Here is a 24910-nt window from a genome sequence, read left to right on the forward strand (position 1 = left end):
TTAACAGTTTTATAAGCAATAACTTCTTTGCTGACAGATAAGAACATTTTCGTGCCTTTAAACAGCAGTCTGTATGGCCCAGTTTGTGTCACTCTATTCTGTGAAAACAAATTCATCAGCTATATGATTGTTAACCGCTATAATTTATTGTACAAATGTATAATTCTATCAAAAGCAAAGCCATTCCCTAGAAGCCAGTGAAGACAAAAGAACTACAGGCTGCAGAAGGCCTAAATTTGCTTATCCTGCTTTAATTACAAATTGAGAGGAAGAAAGTAGGCAGAACTTGAACTGACCTACTAAAAGCACATTGAACTTCTAAGACTGACTTCTGGAGTACTTGGGGCATGAGAACACAAACATTTACCAAAGCAGTATTACAAATTGTAAAATGTTCAGCTTTACCTTAATAAAGATCCTGTTCAGAACTGCAGGTTTTTTTCAACAAATGCAAACATTATTTCAACAAATATATTTTATTTTTGAAAATCAAGGCATATGACAAGACTGCTGAAAAAAAGAGCCATTTCATTTTCCATATGAATACTTTGCAAAGTATGGCTGCATGTACACAATTATGCCTAATTCAAAATCTTGCATGATGAAGGCTACAATTCTAACTGCCAAGTGATAAGAAAAAGGTGTTTGTGCTAAAACAAACAAATGTTCCATGGTTGAATTGCCTGGAGGTTTGAGCAGTCAGTTAAACCAAGCTTGCTATCACTAAACTTGCTTCTACTGTACCTACCAAGGACAAACACTGATTTGCCACCGATGGCAGCCAACATTCACATTTTTAAGTACAGGACCAGGACAGTACTTTTGTCTACCCTAGCACGTACAAGTGTAATAGCTCCTGGCTCATCAAAATAGTTTCCACTGGTATCCATGGGTGTTTTGTTGCTGTAAGTGCATCTATAGCTCCTGTTAAAGGAATTTATTTCCTCATTTTTCTGACAGAAGCAGCTGTTTGAAATGGGGATATAGCCTGAGGCTACTGCCTTCCACTACTGCACCTATGTACACTTTCAGAAGTTTTTCCCTTGGATGTTGCACTGCAATCAAAACAAATTTAAAAAAAAAAAAACATACCAAAAACATTTATTATATCCAAGATAACAGTTCTTGTTTTATGGCCTTCCTCATGGGAAATGTATGTCAAAAGCCTTTAACTACAACTTCAAAATGGGTTTTAACTTTCCTGAATATGGATTCAGTTTTTTGTTGTCGTTGTTGTTGTTTTTAAAATGGCACATAATGACAGAAATTGAGTAAGAAGGTTGGGCAAGAAAAAAAGGAGATCTGTTAATCGCAGGTTAGAAAGTCATGCATACTGGAGATGGGCAAGTTTTATATTTTCTGGTTTTGACTGTAATTCTTTCTTATTGATGCCATAAAAGTGGAAGACTTATGCCACGTTCAGTTAGCTGTCAGTGGTGGGCATTGTTACCCTGATTTACCAACGGACTGTGCTTTTCTGGAAAGGCAGGTGGCATATGATGCTTTCAAACTAAAAATCAAACAATCATTTGGAAAAAGAAAAATAGGAAACAGCTGTGTCATGATGTTAGAAAAAAATTACTATATCAAATTACTACAGCAACATTAAAAACTGCTCCATCTACTGGGACTAGAGAAAAATCAAGATTAATTGAGTGTGTGAGTATTCATATAAGTACTTTTTCTGGCAAATACAAATTATTTTTGAATATCAAACTTGGATGCTATTAAAATTCACTGTAATATTTTGTTTTATTTTAATGAACCAAACACCATTTTCAAATTTAAACTATTTTATTAAACACACTGTGATACGATTTAGATGTTTCAAGTGGGAACTGAAGCACAAATGTTTTAAAATATTAAAATCCAGCGAACATAGAATGCATAAAAATTAAGTACATGATCCTGGGAATGACTGTGTTTAGGATGAAATTTATGCATTGAACAGTCCTTGGTATGGATTTATTATAAAGAAAAGATTTAATGGTAAGAGGTAACAGTTTTCTTCTATTACAAGGGGTCACTAAAATATGCATAATGGCTGAGGCCTCTTCCTATTTGCAGAGTGTCCACAGCAGTCATGTTCATATTGTTGAGAATGTATGATAGATGTGAAATCAAATATGGAAGTTCTGTAAAGGTTATCATGTAACATAATTGATTTTCATCTGATATAAATTTTACATTATAAAGTATTTCTATTCTTGACACTGAAATGTCATATTCAGAAAGAGTAACGTAATGAATACAGTCTTGCTGTGCTTTTATGCCTTGAAGAAACTCACAGTAGTACCTTTATTTTCTTTGAAATTAAACACAAATGTAACTTTAAAGTAGAAAATGACTGACTTAGGAAGAACAATCTGATTTTTTTCTGCAATTAGTATAGAACAGAAACCCAGATTTACATAATACCTTAAAATATCCTAAAAGCAAGTTTTTTTGCCATGGCTTGCAGGAAAATGTTACAAAAACCAGATTTGCTTCTTCTTGGACAGTAATTTTGTAACTTATTAATTCACCCTAGTGCCTAACCAGGGACCTGTTGAAAAGATGGTTTATTGCGGAGTCAGAAACCTTTGTGGCCCCTTAATGGGAGACCAAACCAGCAATAAATCTGTGATACAGAAATAAAATTATTTTAGAATAAGAGTTTAAATATTCACAAAGACTCGCGTATTTCCCTGCTTAGTGCCAACGATGATGAACAGAAAATAAAGCTACAGGTTAATAGAGTTATCTAGAATCTCATTGTACAAATACCTAATGGGCAATGAAAGACAGATAAGGCATTAATAACTTTACTCTTTTGTTATCTATTATCTGGGATGGAGAGTGCCTGTTTTATGAACCTCCTCCTTATACCTTCCAAATCTGTAACTCCAGTAGTGACAGATTTGCTGCTGAGTTCCAAATTACTTAGTCTAATACAAGCCAGTGTGACCACGTCAATTTTCAGAAAGAAATATAGGGAAGAGATATGTGGATAAAAAACTTTTGGCCCATGTTTATATCACAGAAAGATGGACATGTATGCCCCACTATAATACAAATACCATGTTGTTCTGTCTCTAAGCTCCCTGAAAGCTTTAACAAAAGAAACCTATCTCTAACCAGTTTACATGAAAGACAGCAGTAGACACAGGAAAACCAACTCGTTTTCTTTTGTAGGTAGAATTAAAACCAGAAGTCAGGGACAACATTCAGATAAAACAAGGGATGAAAGATGGTAATAATGTTGGCCTATTTAGTGTCAGGTAGGGACAGGCATGACAAATTATTTGCTCTGTAAATAGAAATATTAACCAGGTATGTGTAGTAACAAGTCACCAAAAATCATGAAATTAGTGGATCTAGCCATTACAGTCCTGATCAATCAGAAAAACAGACCTTTTTCATCGAGATACAACTAATCTCTATTTGATTTTAAAACATTTGTGCAGAAAAAGACAGGAATCACCCCAAAGTATCTCTTTTTGGTTTTTTAACCTCTGTTTTGATCTCTGCACCTAACTTTCAGAATAAAAGAACACACTCTTTAGGTACCTCAGGGAAATCCAGCCTGTCAGTAATAATTCATGAACACTTTCTCATCAATAATACTTAATGCAAGAAGCACCATAACTCAACAGTGATTAGGCTCATTTGGATTGCTACTGTCTGTGCTCGGTTAGAAAAGTTTTAAAGAAAGCTCTATGGCAAATCATCAACCATTTTCTCTCAGAAAAAAAATACACATCTACTAGCACAAGTCAGTGACAAAAGTAACTGAATCTGAACTTCAGCCTGGCAAGTGCAAAGCCAAGACAGATTAAACATCTCGAGTACAGATTTACTGAGAGGAGCAGGGAATGCGTGAGGGGATTGTACCCCACCTATTTGAACAATTTATTACTGTATACTTCCAACATGACTGTAGGGCTGTTCTTATATGCCATGTTCCTGTTCATTTTACAAATACCTCAACCTGTACAGCATACCGGAAGAAAATTTATTTGATCTTGGAAAATGCTGGATGATCAAATAAAAAGATAAAATAAAGACAGAGAAAAGAACAGATAAAACGGAAGACTACAAGTAGTCCTTTACTGAGTGGAAACAAATCTTGACTTTTTTGAGAGATCCATCAACAGTAGAAACAGGATGACTCAAAACTACTTTTTCAAGTGATGTGTAAAGATTCCTTGAGAATTCACTGGTGAACAATACTGAATTTTTTACACTTCTATCAGCACGGAAAAATATCGATCTGAAACTCAAAATCCCTTCATCAAAGTCAGATTTCTACCCCTTAACACAATCCTAAATTTCTGAATTCTTGAATCCAGTCTTGCTTTTTCCCTCATTTTGTTTTAAAAAAATTTTGGTTCCATATATATTTGGTCTATATCGCACCTCAAACCCCAAAATCATGATTTTCTTTGTTAAAATTGTTCACTTCTGTCTTCCTTATATACATCAGACAACTTGTAAATGTCTAAAGGTTTGCAAGAAGAATATGAAAAATGCCAGCAAATAATAACTGTTGCATCTACAAAATCCTGCAACTGCATGAGAAATGCTCGGATGGTTATTTTAAAAAAACACAGTCCAAAATTCAAAACTTTAAAACTGAGTGATCAGGAGAATAATAAAAATTATAATTATGTTTTGTAATGGTAACAGGCCTTTTTGTACTATAGCTACAGCTTTCATTTCCTGCATCATTAAGAGATTCTTCAAATTACTTTTTAAACATCCTTTTCCCGCAGGATTTTCACTTATACCTAATTAGACTACTTACCCCATGCCATGTAATTCCCTGTTGCCAAAACTGCTAAATGCTTCAATAAGAAGGAGGAGGGCAACAGTGGAGTGAGGCAGATGTAATGTCATTGGTTAACAATAGAGGTGTGAAGCAACTGCTGTAATTATAAAACTCATTAATTCACAGTGTTTAGGGGAAAAAAATCTTTGGCAATAACTGTTGAAATGGCAACTCTTTTCAACACTACATCAGACTGAGAAAAACCCTTTCAATTCACACCTTCAACAAGACAGAACAGTAGTTCCACTAGTAATTACGAAAATCAACATCCCCATAAAAAGTAAGCTCTAATGGCATCCAGCATTCATATATCCTTTTCATCTTTTAAACCGACACGTGGCACATTTTGACCCCTAAGCAATTTTATTCTTAGTCCCATTCCTTTCAAGATTGTAAATAGACAGCTTCAAGGACTATATTTTCAGGGGAAAAAAAAATTAGAAAGAATTAAAGCAAGCTTAATGAACTTAAAATTTTACAATCTCTGCCTAACAGTAGGGTCCTAGGTTTCACCTGCCATAGAAATATTTGCCATTTACTTTTGTGCTTCCTGAATGCAGTTCAAATACATGAGGATTTAAGACAGGGAACACTAGGTTCTGCTTCCATCATTCCTCTTCCACATACTGTTCACTAGCTTAGGTAGTGTTACAAAATGCCATCTCTGCTAATGCTATTCTCAAACTTTTCCTGCCCAAATTTGTCTGAAAAAAAAATCCTGACATTTCTAGGTGGAGAAAATTTTCTCTAGAGAGAAGAGGTTTTAATGACAGTTGGAGTAAAGCTTTCATTTTAAATATTCAAAATTGTATTATATAACTTCTGTTCACATGTGGACATTTCTTCCTAAAATTTCACTTATTTCACATCCAGGACATATAGGAGTTGTGGATGATTATCATTTTGAATTCAGATGAATTACACTGAATTTCATTTAATATAATTGCAATGTTTTCTGACAAGAGAACTACTGATACTGCAGGGTCAGCGATAGCAATTCTCCTATTTAGGCTGTCTAACACTTTCCATTATAAAATATTACTGTGGTCTTTATTTCTGATCTGTAACTCTGAATGTTTGCAGCAGGTAATTTTAAGTTTATCAGAAAGAAAAGTCTCTGTTTTGGAAAAGTGGTTTTCCCAGTGTCATAAAATGCTGATCAGGTTTTGTTGAAATGAAAACTGTTGAATAGCATTATTTTAACTTTTCTTCTTGTATTTCTCTGCAGAGGGTTTTTGGCAGCATGTCAAAACAATAATGAATATAAAAGTTATATATATACATACTGCAAGATGAGACTCTAAATTTTGAAATTAACACTTGGAAGTCAGAATATTACAGAATTTGGGCCACTTGTATAATGTATATAATGTAACAGAGACCATAACCATAAGTCGGTAGAAATAAATTTTCCTGGATAATATTCAGGCACTTGTTTTCAAGTATTTGTGTACAAGTAGAGTTACATCATTTTGAAAAAGGATATTCTGTAGACAAGTACTTAAAAAGGAAAATAGAGTAAACCCTAATTCTTTTACGGTGAGAAGGTAATACCAACACAGTGCATTGTACACTGTGTCTTTGGCCTTGCATTGCACTTGTCTATTAAACAGTCACTAGACCAGGAGTATGAAATGATGTTATTTCAGGTTATGACCTCAAGGATCATGAGGTGTTTGGGAAAAGGATAAGAAGACATTTTAGGAAAGAGATTTTTCCCATGTGTTTCCCTTAATTCCTAAAGTTGCTTTATCTTCCAGATCATCCCAGGGCAAAGTGATGGTCCTGCTACAGATTTAGGACATACAGTTATTACTCTGGCATTTTAGTATTGTAGCTAACTTAGAAAAGACAAATATCAGATTCGTATAGATCCTGTCCTTAAGACATAAGAAGAGAAAGAGATGTATAAATTAATTCTGATGCACTGATTTGAAGAAACACTTCAAACATTTTTGAATATTATTCAGGTGTATTTCTCAAAACAATAAAAAAATTATATTATAGATCAGGAAAGAAAGGCTTTTCCTTATTTCAGGGTGTTTTTTTCATACACTTGTGTTTTTAAAGAGTCAAAAAGTATGCACGTTAAAGTTAAGAAAATATCAGCACTTACTGTCAGAATTAAGAGCAATTCTTCAATGTTGCTTTCAGGTTTCAACTGCTCTTTGAACATCCCAATGGTTGGATGCTTCAAATAGTAATAGGAAGCAATACGCCCGTATGTCAGAGGTTCAATGCTGCGATTATCCTGTTCGAAGAGGAATCAAACATACGTGGTTGCCAAGCGGTTCAATATTAAGGGTTCCTACGTAACTGTGAAACATGTTAGGGTTACTTTGTAAGAGAGAAGAGCAAAAACGATTTAGCATCATAATTTAACCACAATAGTTTTCAACGCAAGTCTTATAAAGAGACAAACTAACATCTCAAATCAAGGAGCATGTATCTTGCTGTTCACAACTTTTAGCAGCATGTATCTTACTGAATCTTGTACAGCACAGATTAGTCTTACCTCCCCAATTTCAATACAATAGGAGCATTCCAAATCAAACAGGGATTTCTCAACAAGGCTTGAGAGGTACTTATTCATAGTGTCGTGGCTCACATCCTCCAAGTTATAGTAACTAGATAAATTGAAAACAGATACATTACATGAACATTTTTTACACTCTGAAGATTTCTAACAATAACATATTATAAGAAAACTATCAAGGCTTTTGCAATACACACAGAACAGCAACTATCCACATTAAACAATTAAACACAAAACTATTATCTATAAAGACTAACAAGAAATTCATGATTCTTAAATGGTTTGTAGTAGTAACCAACATAAGACAAGCATGTACATATGGAAAGACAGCAATTTATCTGTCTATTAATGGAAAGGTTGATACAAACAGAACTGGACTGCCTATACTGTGTTAGTGGGGAAATTTTCCTGATAAGCATGAAAGTGAACAAGCAATATTAACACAAGTAACAGCATTTTAACTTCAAGAGAAAGGAAGAAAACCCATCCAGGAGAACAACAGTAGTTACATCCTGGAATTCTGAAAGTAAATTCTAGGCATATAGTGACATCTCTTGAAAAATTAAACTTACACCAATCCAAATGTTAGTGTTTGTTGTTATATTTCTGTGTCATTTTATTCTCTGAGTTAAAATTGCTAAAAAAAAGAATAGGGTATTTGTCAATGCGGTTACTTCATATATTCACTTTCATGTAAAATGTTTAGGTAAACTATACAGTCACAATGGTTCTTTGTTCCCTGTATGAAGGAAAATGTTTATACTTTTATGCCAGCCTATAAAAAAGACACAGTGACTGAAGTTTGTACTCTTTAACTGTAGAACTTAAGGCATATTATTAGATTGTTACTCACACAAACTAACACAAGCCTAGTGAGGAATTTTACTCCAGATAAAAATGCAGTAAGAACTTGTGTCCTAGATTCAACAAAGACACCAATTCAGAAACTAATAATTAAGTTCAATGAACAATAAAGAAAAACTGAGCATGCTCAGAAAGGTAAAAGATTCTGAATTTAAGCAGAGCAATTAAATCAATTAAGATTTCAAAGCAGAATTCAAACAAACAAAAAAAAAGATGATTTACTGAAATATTAAAAAGCACAAAAAAATGTTAGTCCCTGCTCATTTATTTCTGTCAGATACTGTCGCACAAATAGACTACTGAGATTGCAGCAGTGATGAAAGATGCTCCTTTGTTCTAATCGGTTGCTTTACTAAGACTTCCTACTGTTATGATGTACTCAGCATCCCCACTTGAAACAATACCACATGTTGTAATGCAGAGTAGGTTCTTTCAGTGCTATTTTGTGCAGGTGAACAACTGGCTGCAAAACACTGCGCCGAGATTAATTTTAGCCAATTTTACCAAGTTACAGCCGCATCAGAGTTAGTTTTCCATCTCCCCTCATTGCCAACTGAAAGAAATATGTGCTTGCAGAACGCTATTAATCTGAAGTATTTTAAGATCTGTTTTAGGATGAGGTGAAATGTAATCACTGATGAAAAAAAGAAAGAACTTCAGACAACCAGTGTGGTTGTTGATACTATATTTGGGCAGATGTATCCCATTCTCTGAGTTAAAACTCTATTTTATTTACTGTTATGCTGCTGTTTGCAAATTTCAAAAGACAGAATTGCATTTTTATATACTACAAACATTCTTCCACAACTTCTTTATTTACAGAATCTGATTTGCAATTATTTTCTCACATAAAGTTTTTTACATTTATATTTTTAAATAGCAGTAGCATAACAGAAAAGGCTGAATGCTAAATAGCAGTCTTGTAATTTCCAGATTTTTTTTCCCCTTGTTATTAATTCCAAATTATGGGATTAATTCTGTGAAGCTTTGAATGTTTATTTTTGCGTAAAGTAGGAGTAAAACAGTACTACCATAAGAAGTATTACAATAGGGAAAAGATAAAAAAAGTTCTGATAGCAGTCAGCTACATTAGACAACAACAAAGTGTAGATAAATGGGAGTGGAGTATTCAGCTTCAACATTTCATATGGGTTCAAGCTTAAAACATAGCTATTGTCCAAACCCAAAACAAACTGAGAGAAATATTTGCATTGACTAAAACACTTTGTATGGTAGGCATCCATATATTATCAGCCTCATGCAAAGAAAACTTGTAGAAAAAGTACTCTAATATTGCTTTTGATGCAACCTAATTTTCATGAGTTCCCTTTTAAATTTACTGAAGTAATATAGTGATTATAGAAAATGGTCAATATTTCCACCTGCCCCTTTTATCTGCCTGACATCACTGAAAACATTTAGTTTCTGCTTATTGGCAGAAATCACTTGGTAAAATTTTGTTTACCTTCTGAAAATAATTGAGCAAATTAGCTAGATAAGTTGTTTAAGGATGTGAAAATATTTTCCATTTCATACACCTAAACCACTAATGATTCATTAGTATTTTTCTCTAAATTGAACAGAACACTACTGAAATGCTTATAATTAGGGCACTTTGTTGTCATGGTATTCAGACTTCCACCATATAACTTCAGCACTTTTATTTGCAGTACCATAACATCGATGATGAATACTGATAAAACAAAGGAAGAAACATGGACAGTACACTGAAATTCTTTTCTGAGACTTTGAGTTAAGACAATAATTCAAACAGATTTTGTGCTCTGCTTAATTTGCAGCATTTAACACTGAAGTTATAATCATAAAAGGCATTTATAATGCCTTTTAAAAATTATGTGAATTTTAAATTTGCAGCTTTTTGGTAATTTTTTTGTGTCAAAGGAGTAAATATCTAGCTGCCTAGTACAAATAAAACAATGTAAAGAAAAATTCTGAATGGTTTGCAATCTTGAGTGAAGTGGTACCAGTATGTTTTAACTGCTAACTGTAATGGGGTAAATATAATTTTGAGCACATCCACAGGATCTTCTTGGTAATTCAGCACATTTCCCCCTAATAAAAATCAAAGCCATTCATCTTCAAAGACTGTGTTAAAATCATTGGTGAAAACAGAGGTATCATGACATTAGACAGTATTTTCAATGTGCAGGCATAAATGCAAGTTGAATTCTGCATGTTGGTATGCTCCAAGTATAAAACCTGCATCGTACGTGAGTTCCTCTATGAAGCCATATTACCTATCTATTTAATTACAGATAAAGAATAAAAACAATGCAGTTTCATGCTCACTGCATTGAATCATCTAGTCATTATTTTCCCTTTGCTATAAACAGACAGCCTACCTTTTTATCAGCACACCATTTCATTTATTTCACAGTGAAGCCCAGTTTCACAATAATTGACTTGTCAGAAGCTCTAATTTATGAGGCTGGGCTCTGTAAGCCTTCTCCTATATTGGACTCAACCTGCACACAAGCAGGGTTGAATATTTACAATGCTGTTAACAGGTGCTGAGTTGTTTAATGATTCTAATAGCCAGAAGCGTACTGAGAAAGCCAGCGGGATCACAATTACAGGCTGTTTGAACACAACAATTACTCGTCCCCTGAGAGGTGTGAAAGTCAAAGGCAGTTTTATCCTAACAGCATCTAGCACATGGGCTAGACAGGCTAACTTCCATTAGTAGTCCATAGGGAAAAAGCAATAACAAACCCCTAGGTGTCATAAAAATTTACAAAGTATGTAAAATTTAAACAATCAAAAACTGAAGGAACTTTTTATTGTCTTTTAAAAACATATTTAAAATCTCAAAACCTTGTAGATCCTAGCAAGAACAACAAACTGTGAAACATGAACTTATTTCTCTAATCTAAGGAAGTGTGGAATTTCATCAGCTGAGAGAGACAGAGAGACGTGCAGGAACATAAAATGTAGATGAAGTTACACAAAACATTTAGGATTTAATGTGAATGGTGGCAATCATTTCCTGTTTAGCTTATGTAAACCTGACCTGAGATCTCTCTGGTAAATTTTTCATCAGCCTTGAAATGGTCCTGCTATAACTGTCAATGCTGGAAAGTCATTTGTTACAGCACCATGTTCTTTATGTACAGATTATACGGTAGTAATGGTGACACACATAATGAAAAGTGGTGACAGAGTCAGGCAAAAATATTAAAAGAGAAAAATTTCTAACCAGTAGGTCTTTTGTAGCAAATGCACAAAAAGATGAAAAGATGAATCCACAGCATTTAGTTTATAGCAAGAAAGTGTGCTTTCTGAGATTTTACAGTTCTGAAAGCAGAATTTTGTTATGAACAAGTATGGGGGAACACAGATAGTAATTTTTTGTAAATCCCTTTACTGCAGTCATAAATTATAAATTATATTTACTTTCATCAGTTTGTGGCCTTCAGCAGCTGCCATCTTAAAATGGTACCATGGAAATGGTATGGAGTATATGGCACAACTGATGAACCTTCATAGCCAGAGAGCTACGAACCAACGTAACAACTCACTTCAGCTTTGTATTCTCAGTTAAGATTGCAGCAGAGTGACGAATAGGAGGTGGCTCAAATGCTCAGCAGCCTGGAGCTTCCCTGTCTGAGAGACTCCAAGAAACTTTATTTGTCTGAATATTTGGTAAAACCATATCATGAACTACATTCCTGTACTTTTCACATCACTGTGACCCTAACAATTCAAAAGAATGATATTCATAATAATGTCTATAGCTGTCATTTATGAAATATACATAAATGCAGATGCATCTGGACATGCATATAGATCTGAATGTCACTGTAAGAGTCCACCTGCTAAATATCTGTTTACCAACTCAAAATATGGATATTGGTAATTCCTGCAGTGTTATATACTTGCATGTTCTAGCTTCTGTTAGTAGACACTTCCAAACTTTTCCATTTTATTTCTTAATCTTTGCTAATTTAACTTTCTTCCGTAATTCCCCCTTCTGATACAATTTCAAACTAACCCTAAGATTCTGAATAACCATGATTTAGGTCACTGAAATACGTATGTATTCTATCCTGACATATTACTTGTCATCTCAATACCAGAAACTATACTGGAGCAGTATATAATTGTAATTTGTATTTAGATATTTTATTCACATGCTCAGCTAGTCATACTGAAATTTAAACATAAGTGCATGATCATAAGAGCAGAAGTTTGAGATAATTTATTTAGAATTTATGCTGTATTATTCAATCACTCCAGAAAACTTTGTAAGACTGATAAAAAGTGAAAAAAACCCACAGTAATAATTCTCAGAATGAATTAATACAATATTTTTTTCAGGTCTTCACAAGGAATTTATACAGAAAACTGATTTTGTAAGTGTGTACATGTACATAGATGCACTCATATATATTTATAAATACAAAAAATAGCAACACACATTTTAAGAGGGATGTGCTCTCAGAATATCTAAAAATTAACTTTCCAAATGAAAGCTAATTCTGCTTGACTTGACATATGTTGTAAATTTCTATTTCTCTTTTGCTGCACATGTATCTGGAAAATATCATAACCTGATTTACAGAAAATGTTTTCCATGGCCATTTCTCTTTTGTAGAAAGTTGCAGCTTATAAAGTTTTATAAAGGCAAAAGAATGAAATAATCAAGGCATTTCAGACAAGGAAGAAAGATAGATGGACCTGTCAAAATAGCCCCTGGCAGAGAACAGGATACTTCACTGATCTGTCAAGTATGACCTTAACTAAGGAAAGAACATATTGACCACAGTTCTACCTGGAAAGAAGAACACATTGTAGTACTTGACTGAAGTAGTACAGAAACTTTGACTTGACATGGGGAAGAACAGAGAAGAAACTCTGGATATTGAGACTGATACACTTCAATAAACAGTTTTATTTGGACCACCCCTCTTGTTTGCACATCATCTCTTGAACAGCATGTGCATGACTAGTTGCTGTTACTCTAAACAAAACTAGCACTCAGCTACTCTGCTCCCCAAATCAACAGCTCAATTGCTTCTCTCAACTAGACTATTAAAACCCATTCCCCAGATTTTGAGAGACAGAGGTTCATCAAACAAGAAAATGAAAATTGTTTGGTGAAAAGAAGTATTTTAACATGCAAAGATTTTCAACACCATTAAAAAAATCATCACAAGTTTAACAAATTATCTCAAGTTTGCCAGAAAAATTTTCAAAATGACTTGATGTTTCAAAGAAACCTGGACACTTAGAGCAAAAGGATACTTTGATCTCTATCTCACAACAAACATGGATTACTATTACTTAAACAGTACGAATTGTAGGCATTCAGTAAGGCATTCTGTGATACTGGATGGGAATAGGGTGATCCTACATTTCTTTACGCAGCTTTAACATACAAGTAGCTAAAACTGGCAATAAATGAGAATATAAATCTTCTGCATATAATCTAATCCCCATTATTTTGGGGATTTACAGCATCGCATGCAATGCCTTTTATGCCAATGAATCCCAAGGCAATTTACTAATCATGCATACGGGAATTACGTATTCACCACTAAGGTACAATCACCTGCTGCTGGAAAATAGTTCTTGTTTCACAGTGGAGAGAAAGTCAACAAAATTGCTTGGGGGCAGGACATGATAAAGAACACTTCTATCAAGTGACACTGAGTGGGTATTGGGTAAATCAAAAATCAGCAATTGTGTTCCCACTGTTTTGAAAAAAATAAACCCTAAAATCTTTGAATTATTACAGGCTGCAAATAGTTTTTGTTTGCTAATATCAATCAATTCATACGCTCATTTATGGCACAGTAAACTCCATTCATATTTTTAATTTATTAATTAATTTATTAATTAATTTATTAATTTATTAAAGTTATCTCAACTATCACTGACTTCTGTTCATAAAACTTCAGTTTTCCTTGGATGTATCTCATTCAAACACTCACCATGCTGGAACTGCTTGCTTGGCTTGCAGGAGGTCTGGAAATACCCCAGAGAGTAGGTCCAGAAAAACTATTAGTTGGATAGTTTAGTAACTTTGGATGAAACTTTATATTACTATCATATCAAACAATGGAATGCATGCACATTCATTACATTTGTGCTTTGTATCTCAAAGTGCCCTCTTTGAGAGAGTCAATAATATCCTTCATTTTTCTCCCTTCATGACTGAATACAGAAGGAATGCTGAGTACCCGTGTGGAAGACACAGAGGGTGAAGCAGCTCAGCTTGTGAACTGTTCCAATCTGCACGTGTGGCATTTCAGTGGAAGACTCCAACTTCGTTAGAAACTTCAATAGGCGCTCCTATCCTAGCATTATGGTCATGACTCCTCAAGATCTGTTCATCTCTCTTTTCACTACAAAGGCTCTATATGTCGTTATGAAATGGGTTTTTTCTTTCCTCCCCCTCCCACAATCCTCTCAGAGGAATAAAAGAACTTTTGCTTTAAATTTGAAATTGATAACTCCAGATTTATCTTTCCCTGACAATAAAGAAACTGCAGAGAAAAAATGACCATCAGTCAACATGCCAACCTCCAGTGGAAACCTTCTTTTATATTGGGAAGAGCTTGCCCATTCAATCAAAACAATGATATTTCTGTATTCTACACTTACCTTTGGGCTATATGTTGTATCTTAAATAGTCTACCTACCACAGATACCACACGATCAAAGCTTGCCAAAACCAAATCAACTACAGAACTTTACCACAGTAATTCAAGAGCAAGACATTTTAAAGTAACACTACTTATTCTTTATATTAAAATGGTGTAACATCTAACCTACACAAAATCAGAATCTAGCTGTTTGTTACTCTCAGAGGAGAAATACCTTCCACATAAATGTATGCATTTTGTTAGCTATGAAGTGAGAAGGCTAAATATGTTTTCCTTAGTTTACAGTTCTAACACTCTGCATTTTTTATTTCCCAAGATCAGATGGAAATTCTGTTTATTTTGAGGGAGATCCTCAGCATAGGACTAGATTCAGAATTCAAAACTAATAAAGACTAAAAAAGGATTAAAAGGAAATTATTTTATCACCTGTAGGCTCCCAGCAGCAGTTGCCCATAAAGAACCCAGCTGAAAATCTGGCCAAATGTTATGGACATGAACATGATTTCAGAAATACAACATTCTGGAGTAGATTAAGAAATATGCAGTGATCTAAGTGATTAATTTTTTATTTGCCACATTATTTTGGCAGGTGAGTGATTGATCACACGACAGGTAACATACCATTTACCCAAAACAGCATTGTGGCAAAGGCAGGCTACATAGCTGGAACAGTGCAGAATGATCTGCATACCAGCTGGAGCCAGGCAGGATGATAGCAATCATCAAAAATATTGCACACATGGTTTCACCAGGATACCCTAATGAAAGCAAACCTTATCACAGAGAAACAGCTGATAGCTATTCTCTCATTTATTAGGAAAGTCCAGGTCTTAATAAATTTTCTAAAGAAAACTGGGCAGAACATATCAACGTGGTAGCTAAAAAAAAAGAATTGCATCATAAATACAATATCTGAGGGAATGTGATAATCTGGAATTTTATTTTAGGGATGCTGATGCAGCCCTCTCAATAAGGCTATTTTACAGTTGTCACCAAGTTGTAAAGTTATCTGCCAAAAAATGCATTTATATTTAGAGAAGAAATTATAAAAAAATGTGCACACAAGATTTATTCCACGTGTGGGCCAGCAATGCTCCTACACTGGAGACTGCAAAGTATTCTAGACTCCAGAAGCAGACGGATCACCTTTGTGTCAACTCTAACCTCAAGTTACCTTGAGAATAAATTGCATTTGTATTGTATACTCACCTTGGGTTCATTATAAGTCGACGGAAGAAGTAAGTCCAGGTGATATAATCCATTGCATCCTGCTTAGATGTAATAGTTCCAGCAGCAATTTCAGCATTCAAGTGGTCAGCCAGCACTTCTAACAAGCTGAAGAACAGGAAACAAGAGGACTTAGCTGATTTTACAATCACAAAGACAGGTAATATATTTTGTAGAGTTGTCCATTAAAAGGTTTATTACTTTTAATCTGAAAATACTATATATTTATCTTCTGGTAAAAGACAAGAGGGAAGAAGGGGGAATGTAATTGCAAGGTCAGTCATCTCCTTTACATGATAGCGGAATGAAGCTCAAATTATTTTTTGATTGGACCAAGAATGCATAAGTTTAAGTCATTCATTGAATGTATTCAGAGGGAGCTACTCAGTGGTAACTTCTGAATATTGTATGTTGACCATATGATCATGCTGGTTTAATCCAATAGAGAATCATCTGGAAAGACAAACAGGAAATGAAACAGTGGCAATAGCTTAGCTAATACTCGACAAATACTTGAGGGTTGTTAAAATTACATCAAAACTGCTTCCCCCAGATTTTGCCTCATCTTCATCCAATGTTAAAAAAAAAAAAAGAAAAAAAGAAGAGCAGCTACTTTTACCCAGAAAGATCTAAACTCAAAAACACAAAAGAACAAAAGCAGTTAAAGTCATTCTTAAAAAATAAAATACTGTGTCATTAAATGGAACAAAGACCTCCATTAGGGTATCTAATGAGATCATGCCTGGCTAGAGTTCAATCAGAGAATTGCAAATATCCTTAAGGTTCAATCTAATTTTTCTCATATTATAATCCTTTTTCTTTTCCCAATGTTCTTTCCCTGTTGCTAAAAGTAAAGAATAATTTGGCTTGAGTAGCTGTTTTACTGCTCCATACTGCTGACTGCATGCTTCTAAAGGTCAGAACTGCAGGTGTTCTACACAGACTGTCCAACAGAAACTGGACAGATGATCCAATAGCTCTTCCACAATAATGAGTGCTTTTTCTTTTGTTTCTAATGTGCGGTGTTTCAGGCCCATGATCAAGGAGAACTCAGGGCCTGTTATATGAGTTGAGTACCCAAGTCTTACAACTAATACATAGACAACGGCTTTTAGGAAAAACTTTAATTAAAAAAATATGAAGTTTAATTTTACAAACTGGAAATACTATACAAAGCTGATAAGTCTGCTCTTTGGTAGAACAGACAGGAAAGCATTCCAAACTAAAACCCCTTCAAAACACTCAGAGAGTTTCTCTTTGAAGACATGAAGCCTCTTCAAATACTTATAAAATGACCGAGATAAATCTAAGTTAATTGGTTCACAACCTACACAGAACTTAGGGAGATTGTTATTAATATGTGAATCTTCATCTGAAAAGTTATAAAACATTCTTTCTTTATAGCAAAAGATGGAATATATCAAGCTACAAAGTGAATATACACACTCAAAATGAGCTACTAGAAACACAGAATATTTATAGCCTTCCAAACAGGAAAAAGGTGTGATTACCACTGTTATACTGAAGATATGACTTCTTTATTTAGAAACACCACTTACCAATGAACAGAGATATTTCTTAGTTTATGCTAGTGCCATGCAGTCTGGATATATCATCAATATTTTAATCACACCACTCTTTTGACTTACTTGCTATCATTTTGAACAAGTGCAACTCCTAGCGTTTTGTGCTAAGTGAGATTTCTATGTTAAAAAATCCTGGTTTCCTAAGGAAATGAAACGTTATGTCTCCAAATTTTCTGGTTGAAAAAATTATATGTCTGTCTGTGCACCACAGAAGTTAATCTTCAAATACACCACTCCATTTCAACTACATTTCATAGGTGCATTGCTCTCTCGAGCTCCTACAAATTTCCTGAGCAGATAAAGCTCCCATTATAGCTTATGTTGAGGAATGAAGGTTCCTTAGGAGAACTTCATCACTGAGAAACGCTTTCAGTAATATTCATTTTTATCAGATGTCTGAGAATTCCTCCATGAAACATGCATCTACAGGAGACCAAAGTAACTAATTTGGCTTCTTGCTGAACAACTAAGTATATTAAAAATATCAAAACCAAGGCACATACTACATTATGCCAGACAGCAAACTCGGCATCAACTAAGTTCAGAGAGGCTGCAAAAACGTAGTTTCTACACTTCTGACAAAAAAGTTGCAATTTTGAATGGAAAGATATGTTGAAAGTGTATTAGTAAGACTTTAAACCATGTAGATTTCTCATTGAATTTGTAAGATTTTGAAGAATGTGGTATCTATAACGATACAAGTACTCTAGGTAAAAAGTGTTAGAAACTCACCTTCTTTTTCCTACCAAGAATTTGTCACAGAATTTCAGAGAGGGTTCTGATAATCATGTATAATTTTCCTAAACACTGCCCTTGAAGAACAGTCTGTGCTCTAATTTACATGTCTGAGACAACACCTGGAACCAGAGAGGTAATTGTAGTATCATTTGGGAATGGACTGAAGAGCTCAACAATGCTTGAAAACTCAGGGAAGAAAGATGGGTAAAGATGGGTAATATTTTTTTTGAAAATTATCTCCCTCTCGACTCCAATATGTAGGAGTTTTCCAGCACAGGAACTTTGTTTCCCTTTCCTATGTCCCTCATTTGTACTATTGTTTATAGTTAGATCAGCTTTACTGATTGCTTTATCTTTACCTTGATTCCACTGGGAAAGGTTCATAAAGGAATTTTTTGTAGAAGTCTTTCTTGATATCATGAACTAGAATTACAGCTTTTCCTTGGTCATCAAACTGGGGTCTGCCAGCACGTCCCATCATCTGAAGTACATCTGCCAAAGAGACAATAATGTATAAACCAAATGTATTTGTTTGGATGCATAAATAATGTATTTATGTCTGTATAATATGCAATACAGGATTTTTTGGTTTTTTCCATCTCAGATAACTTTACGATGAACTTCTTTCTGGCAGAGACTTATCTTCCTGCATACTTAAAGACCACCACTGCAACAGAATCCAAGCTTATGTCTGATACAAATTTCGTCTACTCTCCTTCCATTCCACATCCATCCCTCATTTGGTCACATGCAATTAAAGATGATGAGTAAGAGAACTCATGAAGGCAACGATAGCAACTGTCTGTTATCCTCCAATTTTCAAATATTTGACTTAACATTTATACAGTTTCTTGTATAAGCTTTTCTGCCAGATACAATTTCCTAGGTTTTGAGCATTTGAGAGATAAAATGCTAAAGGCAATTTCTAATTCCTGAATGCTATGTTGTTTACCACTCAAGTTTCATGACAAGTTATATTAGTTAATAGAACAGGACTAGAGATGGTTTCATATCCTATGTTGTCCCTATATGACAATATACAAATTTAAGAGCTGGTACAGTTAAAGCTTACCTCTGCTACTCTGCCTACATGCCATTATTTGCACATACTAGTTAAGGACTTCTATGAACACTGAAAATACTAGTTTATGCAAAACATGCTCAACTTGCTAGCTGACCAGTAAGATAAGTATGCTTATCATCTATTTGTTTGTGTCTTATCTGAGAAGTGCATCTGCACATGCTGTTTTGTGTCCTGCTCAACAGAGCTCTGATTCCCTTCTGGTACCTACAACTGCTTAACTTTTAACTTAGGAGAGACAATGGAAAGCAATTAATAAGTAAGTTTTATGTCTTCATTTTAAAACTTCTTTATATTTTGTTTATTCCCTATGAGCTCTATCATACCTGCCCAACATGTGGCCTGCAGTACTGGGCATTTTGAAAAGACATTTCTTTGAGTTCACAATTGATAAGCTTTTGGCCCAAAGCTCAGCTGCGTAAAGAAAATCCAGACATAATGGGATATATCAGTGAACCATTATAGGAGAAACAGACAGCCCAATGGTGAGTTCTTACAAATATGCTTTCACTTGTGTACTGACAAGCAATATAGACAGCAACGTTGTTTTTTTATCAGTATATTCCTTTTGTTAGTTTAGTAGTGACACTAAAATGTAAGAATGAAACTATTTAAATCTGCTGCTTCTGAATAGGTATGTGCACAGGAGGGTGATGAAACAACTTCTTGCTATTCTGATGTGGTAAATTACATTGTGCATAACACCATATAGGAAAAGGATTTACCAAAAAGCATCAGGAAATTGTTTTTGCCAATATCCACTATGTAATTATACAAATCCAATATTTTCTTTACTGACTACGTGTTCCTTGGCTGCTTAACTAAACTAAATGTCTGGTAACTGAGAAAAGGCCCTCCCCGAAACCTCTGACTTCACTCAAAGAAGCATTCTTGCTTATTTTGAAATTACTGAACACAGTGATTCATTCTGCCCTCAGCTGCTTCCTTGGAGCCAAATGCATTCCTGATACAGAAAGGTAACTTTAGTAGGGAAAACCAAGTAACACCATGACGGAACAGTGAAGGCATAACTTGAGGGCAGAATTAAAGACAGTATTGGGAAATTTTTGGAAGTATTTCAGAAAGAAATTAATTACATTTTCATTTTATTGCTGCTGCAAAACTGTGCTACCTATCCACAAAAATTCCAGATGCATAAATATTCTCTAGAAAGTTAAAAATAAAAATGCTTTAGGCAAACCACACCATATGTTTCTTCATAAAGTAAGGAATCTGCATTTTCTGTTGCAGTGCAGACAACAAAATCTAAATGCTTCCATCACAGATGGTGGTATTCCATCCACCCCCTCCCCCATCTCAAGTCTTACTGAAAATGCAAGATTTGAACTCTGAATGTTGAAGTTACCTGAATTAAAAAACGCAATAAAGAGTGAAAGTATCAGCATTCTCTAAAGCCTTTGTGAGTACCTGTACAATGGATTTCTAAAACAGCATAGTAAGTCTCCAACGGTTATAGAGTTTCTGATTTCTTTAAAATACATTATTTTCTCTGTTACTGCTTTCTGACAGTCCCACAAATCCAACACAAAATTTAAAATTTCAGTTTGATTTCTTTCTTCGTCCCTTTTCCTCATTCACTAATAAAGTGAGTCATCACTGTTCTTCCAGTCGGCATGAGCAAGATACTACTTCGCTGCCGAGACTATTTCTACTAAGTTTACGTCAGCCAAAGCCTGTCACAAAATACAAGTGTGCATGGCCAAACTCCCAGGTCATACCAGAATCTCTGAACAAGGCAGTTGGTCTGGAAATTGATCCCAAGTTTCCTGCAGAGCACTAACCACTAAATCAAGCTCCATGATGGGTTACTCGAAGAAGTAACCCCTGTAGTATTTTCAGTTTGAGCTTTTTTCGTTACTAAACTCCTCTTACTGAAAAGACAGTGCATGGGTCAAAAGACATTGCATGGCTAAAAAGATGCAAGCTCTCTATTTACTTTACAAATAATATTTAGATTGTCCTTAGGTGTATACATTACTAGTGTAGTATAGGATTATTTAATAATAAACTTTGCCTTGTGAAAAGAGAAAGGGAAAACAGAACAGGAAACCTGGAATAAATTTAGCTTGTCCTCATTCTTCAAGCTTAGTACCATCCAGACAAATATTCTCCCTGTCTGAACTCTGAAAGAAGTTCTTCCATGGTTAACTTTCTAAGGCTAGTTGAAAACACTGCAGAACATGCATTTACCAGAGCCAGAAAGCAATAAAAGTCTGTTTCAAGACCAAAATTCAAATATTTAATTTAGCTGCTTATTTTTGAAGTATTCCTTACATCAGTGAACATACCAGACTAGTTAAGGTTTTTCATTTACTCTAAAGTGACTATTTTCTCATACTTGTGCAATTCAACGATTGTGTTTTAAACCACGGCTAAGTTTACGACTGGAAATTTGTTTCTTTTTGGAAAAGCTTTAAAAACCGAAAAAAAAATTTGCACGCACGAAAACTTCCTTTTATACAACTAACTAGGTAGCTAAAATGTCCCTTTAATTGTTTAATGTCTATTTTGGATGATACACATTAATGGAATTTAGCATGAAAAAAGATTTGCAAAACAGAAACATTTTCATTATTACATAAAATCTTAGGAGCTCTCTTACAACTTGCATTAAACAAAGAAATACCCAGATTAGGTATTTTCTGTGATCAGTTACTAAACAATTCAGATCATTTGCAGATGATTAAAATACATTTCAACATAGGAACATATCCATAATTTATGTGAGTACCTGTAATGGGATAATCCACGTAACGCCTTGTTTTTCCATCATAGTATTCTGTTCCTTTAACAATTACTAAATGAGCTGGAAAATTTACACCCCAAGCTAATGTGCTTGTGGCAATAAGAACCTAAGACAGAAAGAAAGATTAATGAGGTATATGTAACAAAAAGCCAACTTTTAAAATTCCATGTAAAACTCATTATGGCAGGATTCAAAACGAACACATGTACCTGGATTTTGCAGTTCACAAACAGTTCTTCCACAGTTTTTCTGTCCCTTTCATGCAGACCCGCGTGGTGCATGCCTATTCCAAAAGCAAGTGTCAGCTTCAGATTTGAATCTCTAACTGTCACTATAACATCATTCATCTGTAACAGAAAGAATAATTACATATTTTAAAACAGATTACCCAGAAATTTTTAAATTTTAGGATTTTTATTTTTTTTTTTTTTAGTAAGGATAATTTGCTCAGTGCTGTTTATGCAAACAGGAAAACAGAGCCTTCTTCAGTCTCTGAAAAGTCTGGTTTTAGTCTAAAAACCCAAAATGCTTATATTAATGATAAGAGGGGAATAGGAAATGCACACGACTTTATTGACATGCTAAGTAACACAGACAAGGAAATGAAAATGCTGAAAATATCTTGACAAGTCTGGCAAATGCTGTGCATTCTGTTCTGTGTTTGTTTAATGCAATCCCTAGTATCAAAGGGGTTAGAACTGGTATAAAAACACAGCAAATCCCTGCAACCAGTAACATAATAAATTTGGCTCTCTTTAATGCCTTTGAAAAGACAGACACAGTTCTTCAGTTTGATAATTTTGCAGTTATTATTCATCAAGAAAGCTCTTTTTCACACTTGGAAATGTAAATTAACTTCGATTTTTTTTTGAGTATGAGTTTGTAATTTATAGACTTAAACCCCATAGTGAAACCCAGCACTTATTGTGTTCGTTTAAAACTTTTAGAAGTCCAGATATAAAGCTTTTTTTATTACTATTACTAATTTTTTAAATCTCATGTCAATGACTACTTGGAATCATTTTAAGTACTATCATTTTAACTACCTTTCTAGCCTATATTTTCAAGTAGTAAATTTGATAATAAATTTATTTATTTCCATAGATGACCTCTATGAAAAGCCTCTCAGTAATAATGAACAAAACTGTCTTGTTTAGTGATTTTACCCCTCAATATTCCTTTTATTGTTTTATTTCTAAGGTCGTTTATTATTTTATGTGATTTTAATTTAATTATAGCCAGGAACTTTAAAATTTATGCTCTTATTAGTGGTTTCCTGGTGCCACCAGCAGTGGCATGATGATATTGCATACTTATGGGCAGCATCATTCATGGTTAACATAGGAGGTATATTCAAGGTTAGAGAAAAAATAGTAGTGCAGAATAAATTAGTCAGGGTAACTGAAAAATTTGGACACAGTGTTCAGTCTCATCTCGGACTGAGTATCCCAAAGTACCAAGACATAATACTTGCTTGACTGCAGTGATGTCTTCATTTCTACTTTGAACTCTGAGGTGTTGCGCCTCTGATGTTTAAAACTGTACACTCTCTAAATATTTCCTGGATTTTATAATTCTCAGACCCTAATGTGAATAAAATTATTCATATATCTAAACTCAAGTAAGATGTTACTACTATTATACAAAGAATCCTTAAGAGGTACAAAAAAGGTGGAGAATATAACAGTCCATGTTGAGGATTTTAAAACAAACCAACCAACCAACAACATAGATTTTGTAAATCAATCAATTTTGCTAGGAAGAGCAAATTACAAAGCATTTAAAAAGTCTATTTGTTGAAGTAGTATTGACTAACAGAACCACAATGGATGGAAGTAACAGAGAGCCCAACTGAAAAAAAAACACGTTCAAGTTTTGACAGATCAATTTGATCTGTCAATGGAAGCTCCCAAACTTTACTTCCCCTCACAAGGCAGTTGCCTGGATGTTTCTGAGAGCTTCCTATACCACAAGACATAGAAGTTTTGTTGTATAAACTGATCTGGCACATAGAAAAGAAAAGGATGCTTACAGAAGAAAAGAGTGAAAGGGACCATAAAACACTGAAAAGAAAGGTAGCAGAAAGAAAAAAAACCAGCAACGAATTGAGAAGTGAAGAGGGGATAAGCTCATTTAGGAAAGGGAAGCAAGAAGAGGGGTATATAGGTTGAAGAGAGTAAAGAGCTGAATGAAAGGAGGATATGTTAAAGGATAAAGTTTATCTATCGAGATACAATCAGCAAACCTTTGATATCTCTAGTCAACATGTAGACATGTGACTGCAGTGCGGACAACATGAATTATGACCCATCTTAAAGAGTTTTGCTTCTAAGACTGAAAAACAGCTAATGAGAACACATATATATCGTTTTCTCTAAGATTATGACCATCAACATACAATACTAAAAATATTATTGAACTCATTAATGTTTTCTGTGCTATGGATTTAAGAAGTGGTACTAGTACTGCATAGGCTCCTCATGCCTAAGTAGTAGATACTTTGAGAAATAATAGCTATATAAATGTATATATTTGGCAGGATATTAACATGAAAAAATAGAAAGCAAAATTGGTAAATATCTGAAAAATAAAACAAAACAAGAAGAATGCATTTACATATTACTCAATTTCTGCATTCAAATACTGGTAAAAGATTGCTGAATTAATTTTTC

General features: G+C 34.3%; 1 protein-coding gene across 1 annotated transcript in view; it reads right to left on the minus strand.

The window, feature by feature from the left end:
• ASCC3 (activating signal cointegrator 1 complex subunit 3) overlaps positions 1-24910 on the minus strand; it is a 255756-nt gene that overhangs the window by 33045 nt on the left and 197801 nt on the right. The window contains exons 31-36 of the mRNA XM_027881455.1: positions 22448-22585; positions 22224-22344; positions 18750-18882; positions 16049-16174; positions 7326-7437; positions 6927-7061 (exon numbers count right to left, since the gene is read on the minus strand). Coding sequence (XP_027737256.1) covers positions 6927-7061; positions 7326-7437; positions 16049-16174; positions 18750-18882; positions 22224-22344; positions 22448-22585 — 765 coding nt within the window. The remainder of the gene's footprint in view (positions 1-6926; positions 7062-7325; positions 7438-16048; positions 16175-18749; positions 18883-22223; positions 22345-22447; positions 22586-24910) is intronic.

The sequence above is a fragment of the Empidonax traillii genome, unplaced genomic scaffold (assembly GCF_003031625.1).
Source record: "Empidonax traillii isolate 1590-97213 ecotype Southwest subspecies unplaced genomic scaffold, ASM303162v1 scaffold89:size1181294, whole genome shotgun sequence".
Taxonomy (NCBI): domain Eukaryota; kingdom Metazoa; phylum Chordata; class Aves; order Passeriformes; family Tyrannidae; genus Empidonax; species Empidonax traillii.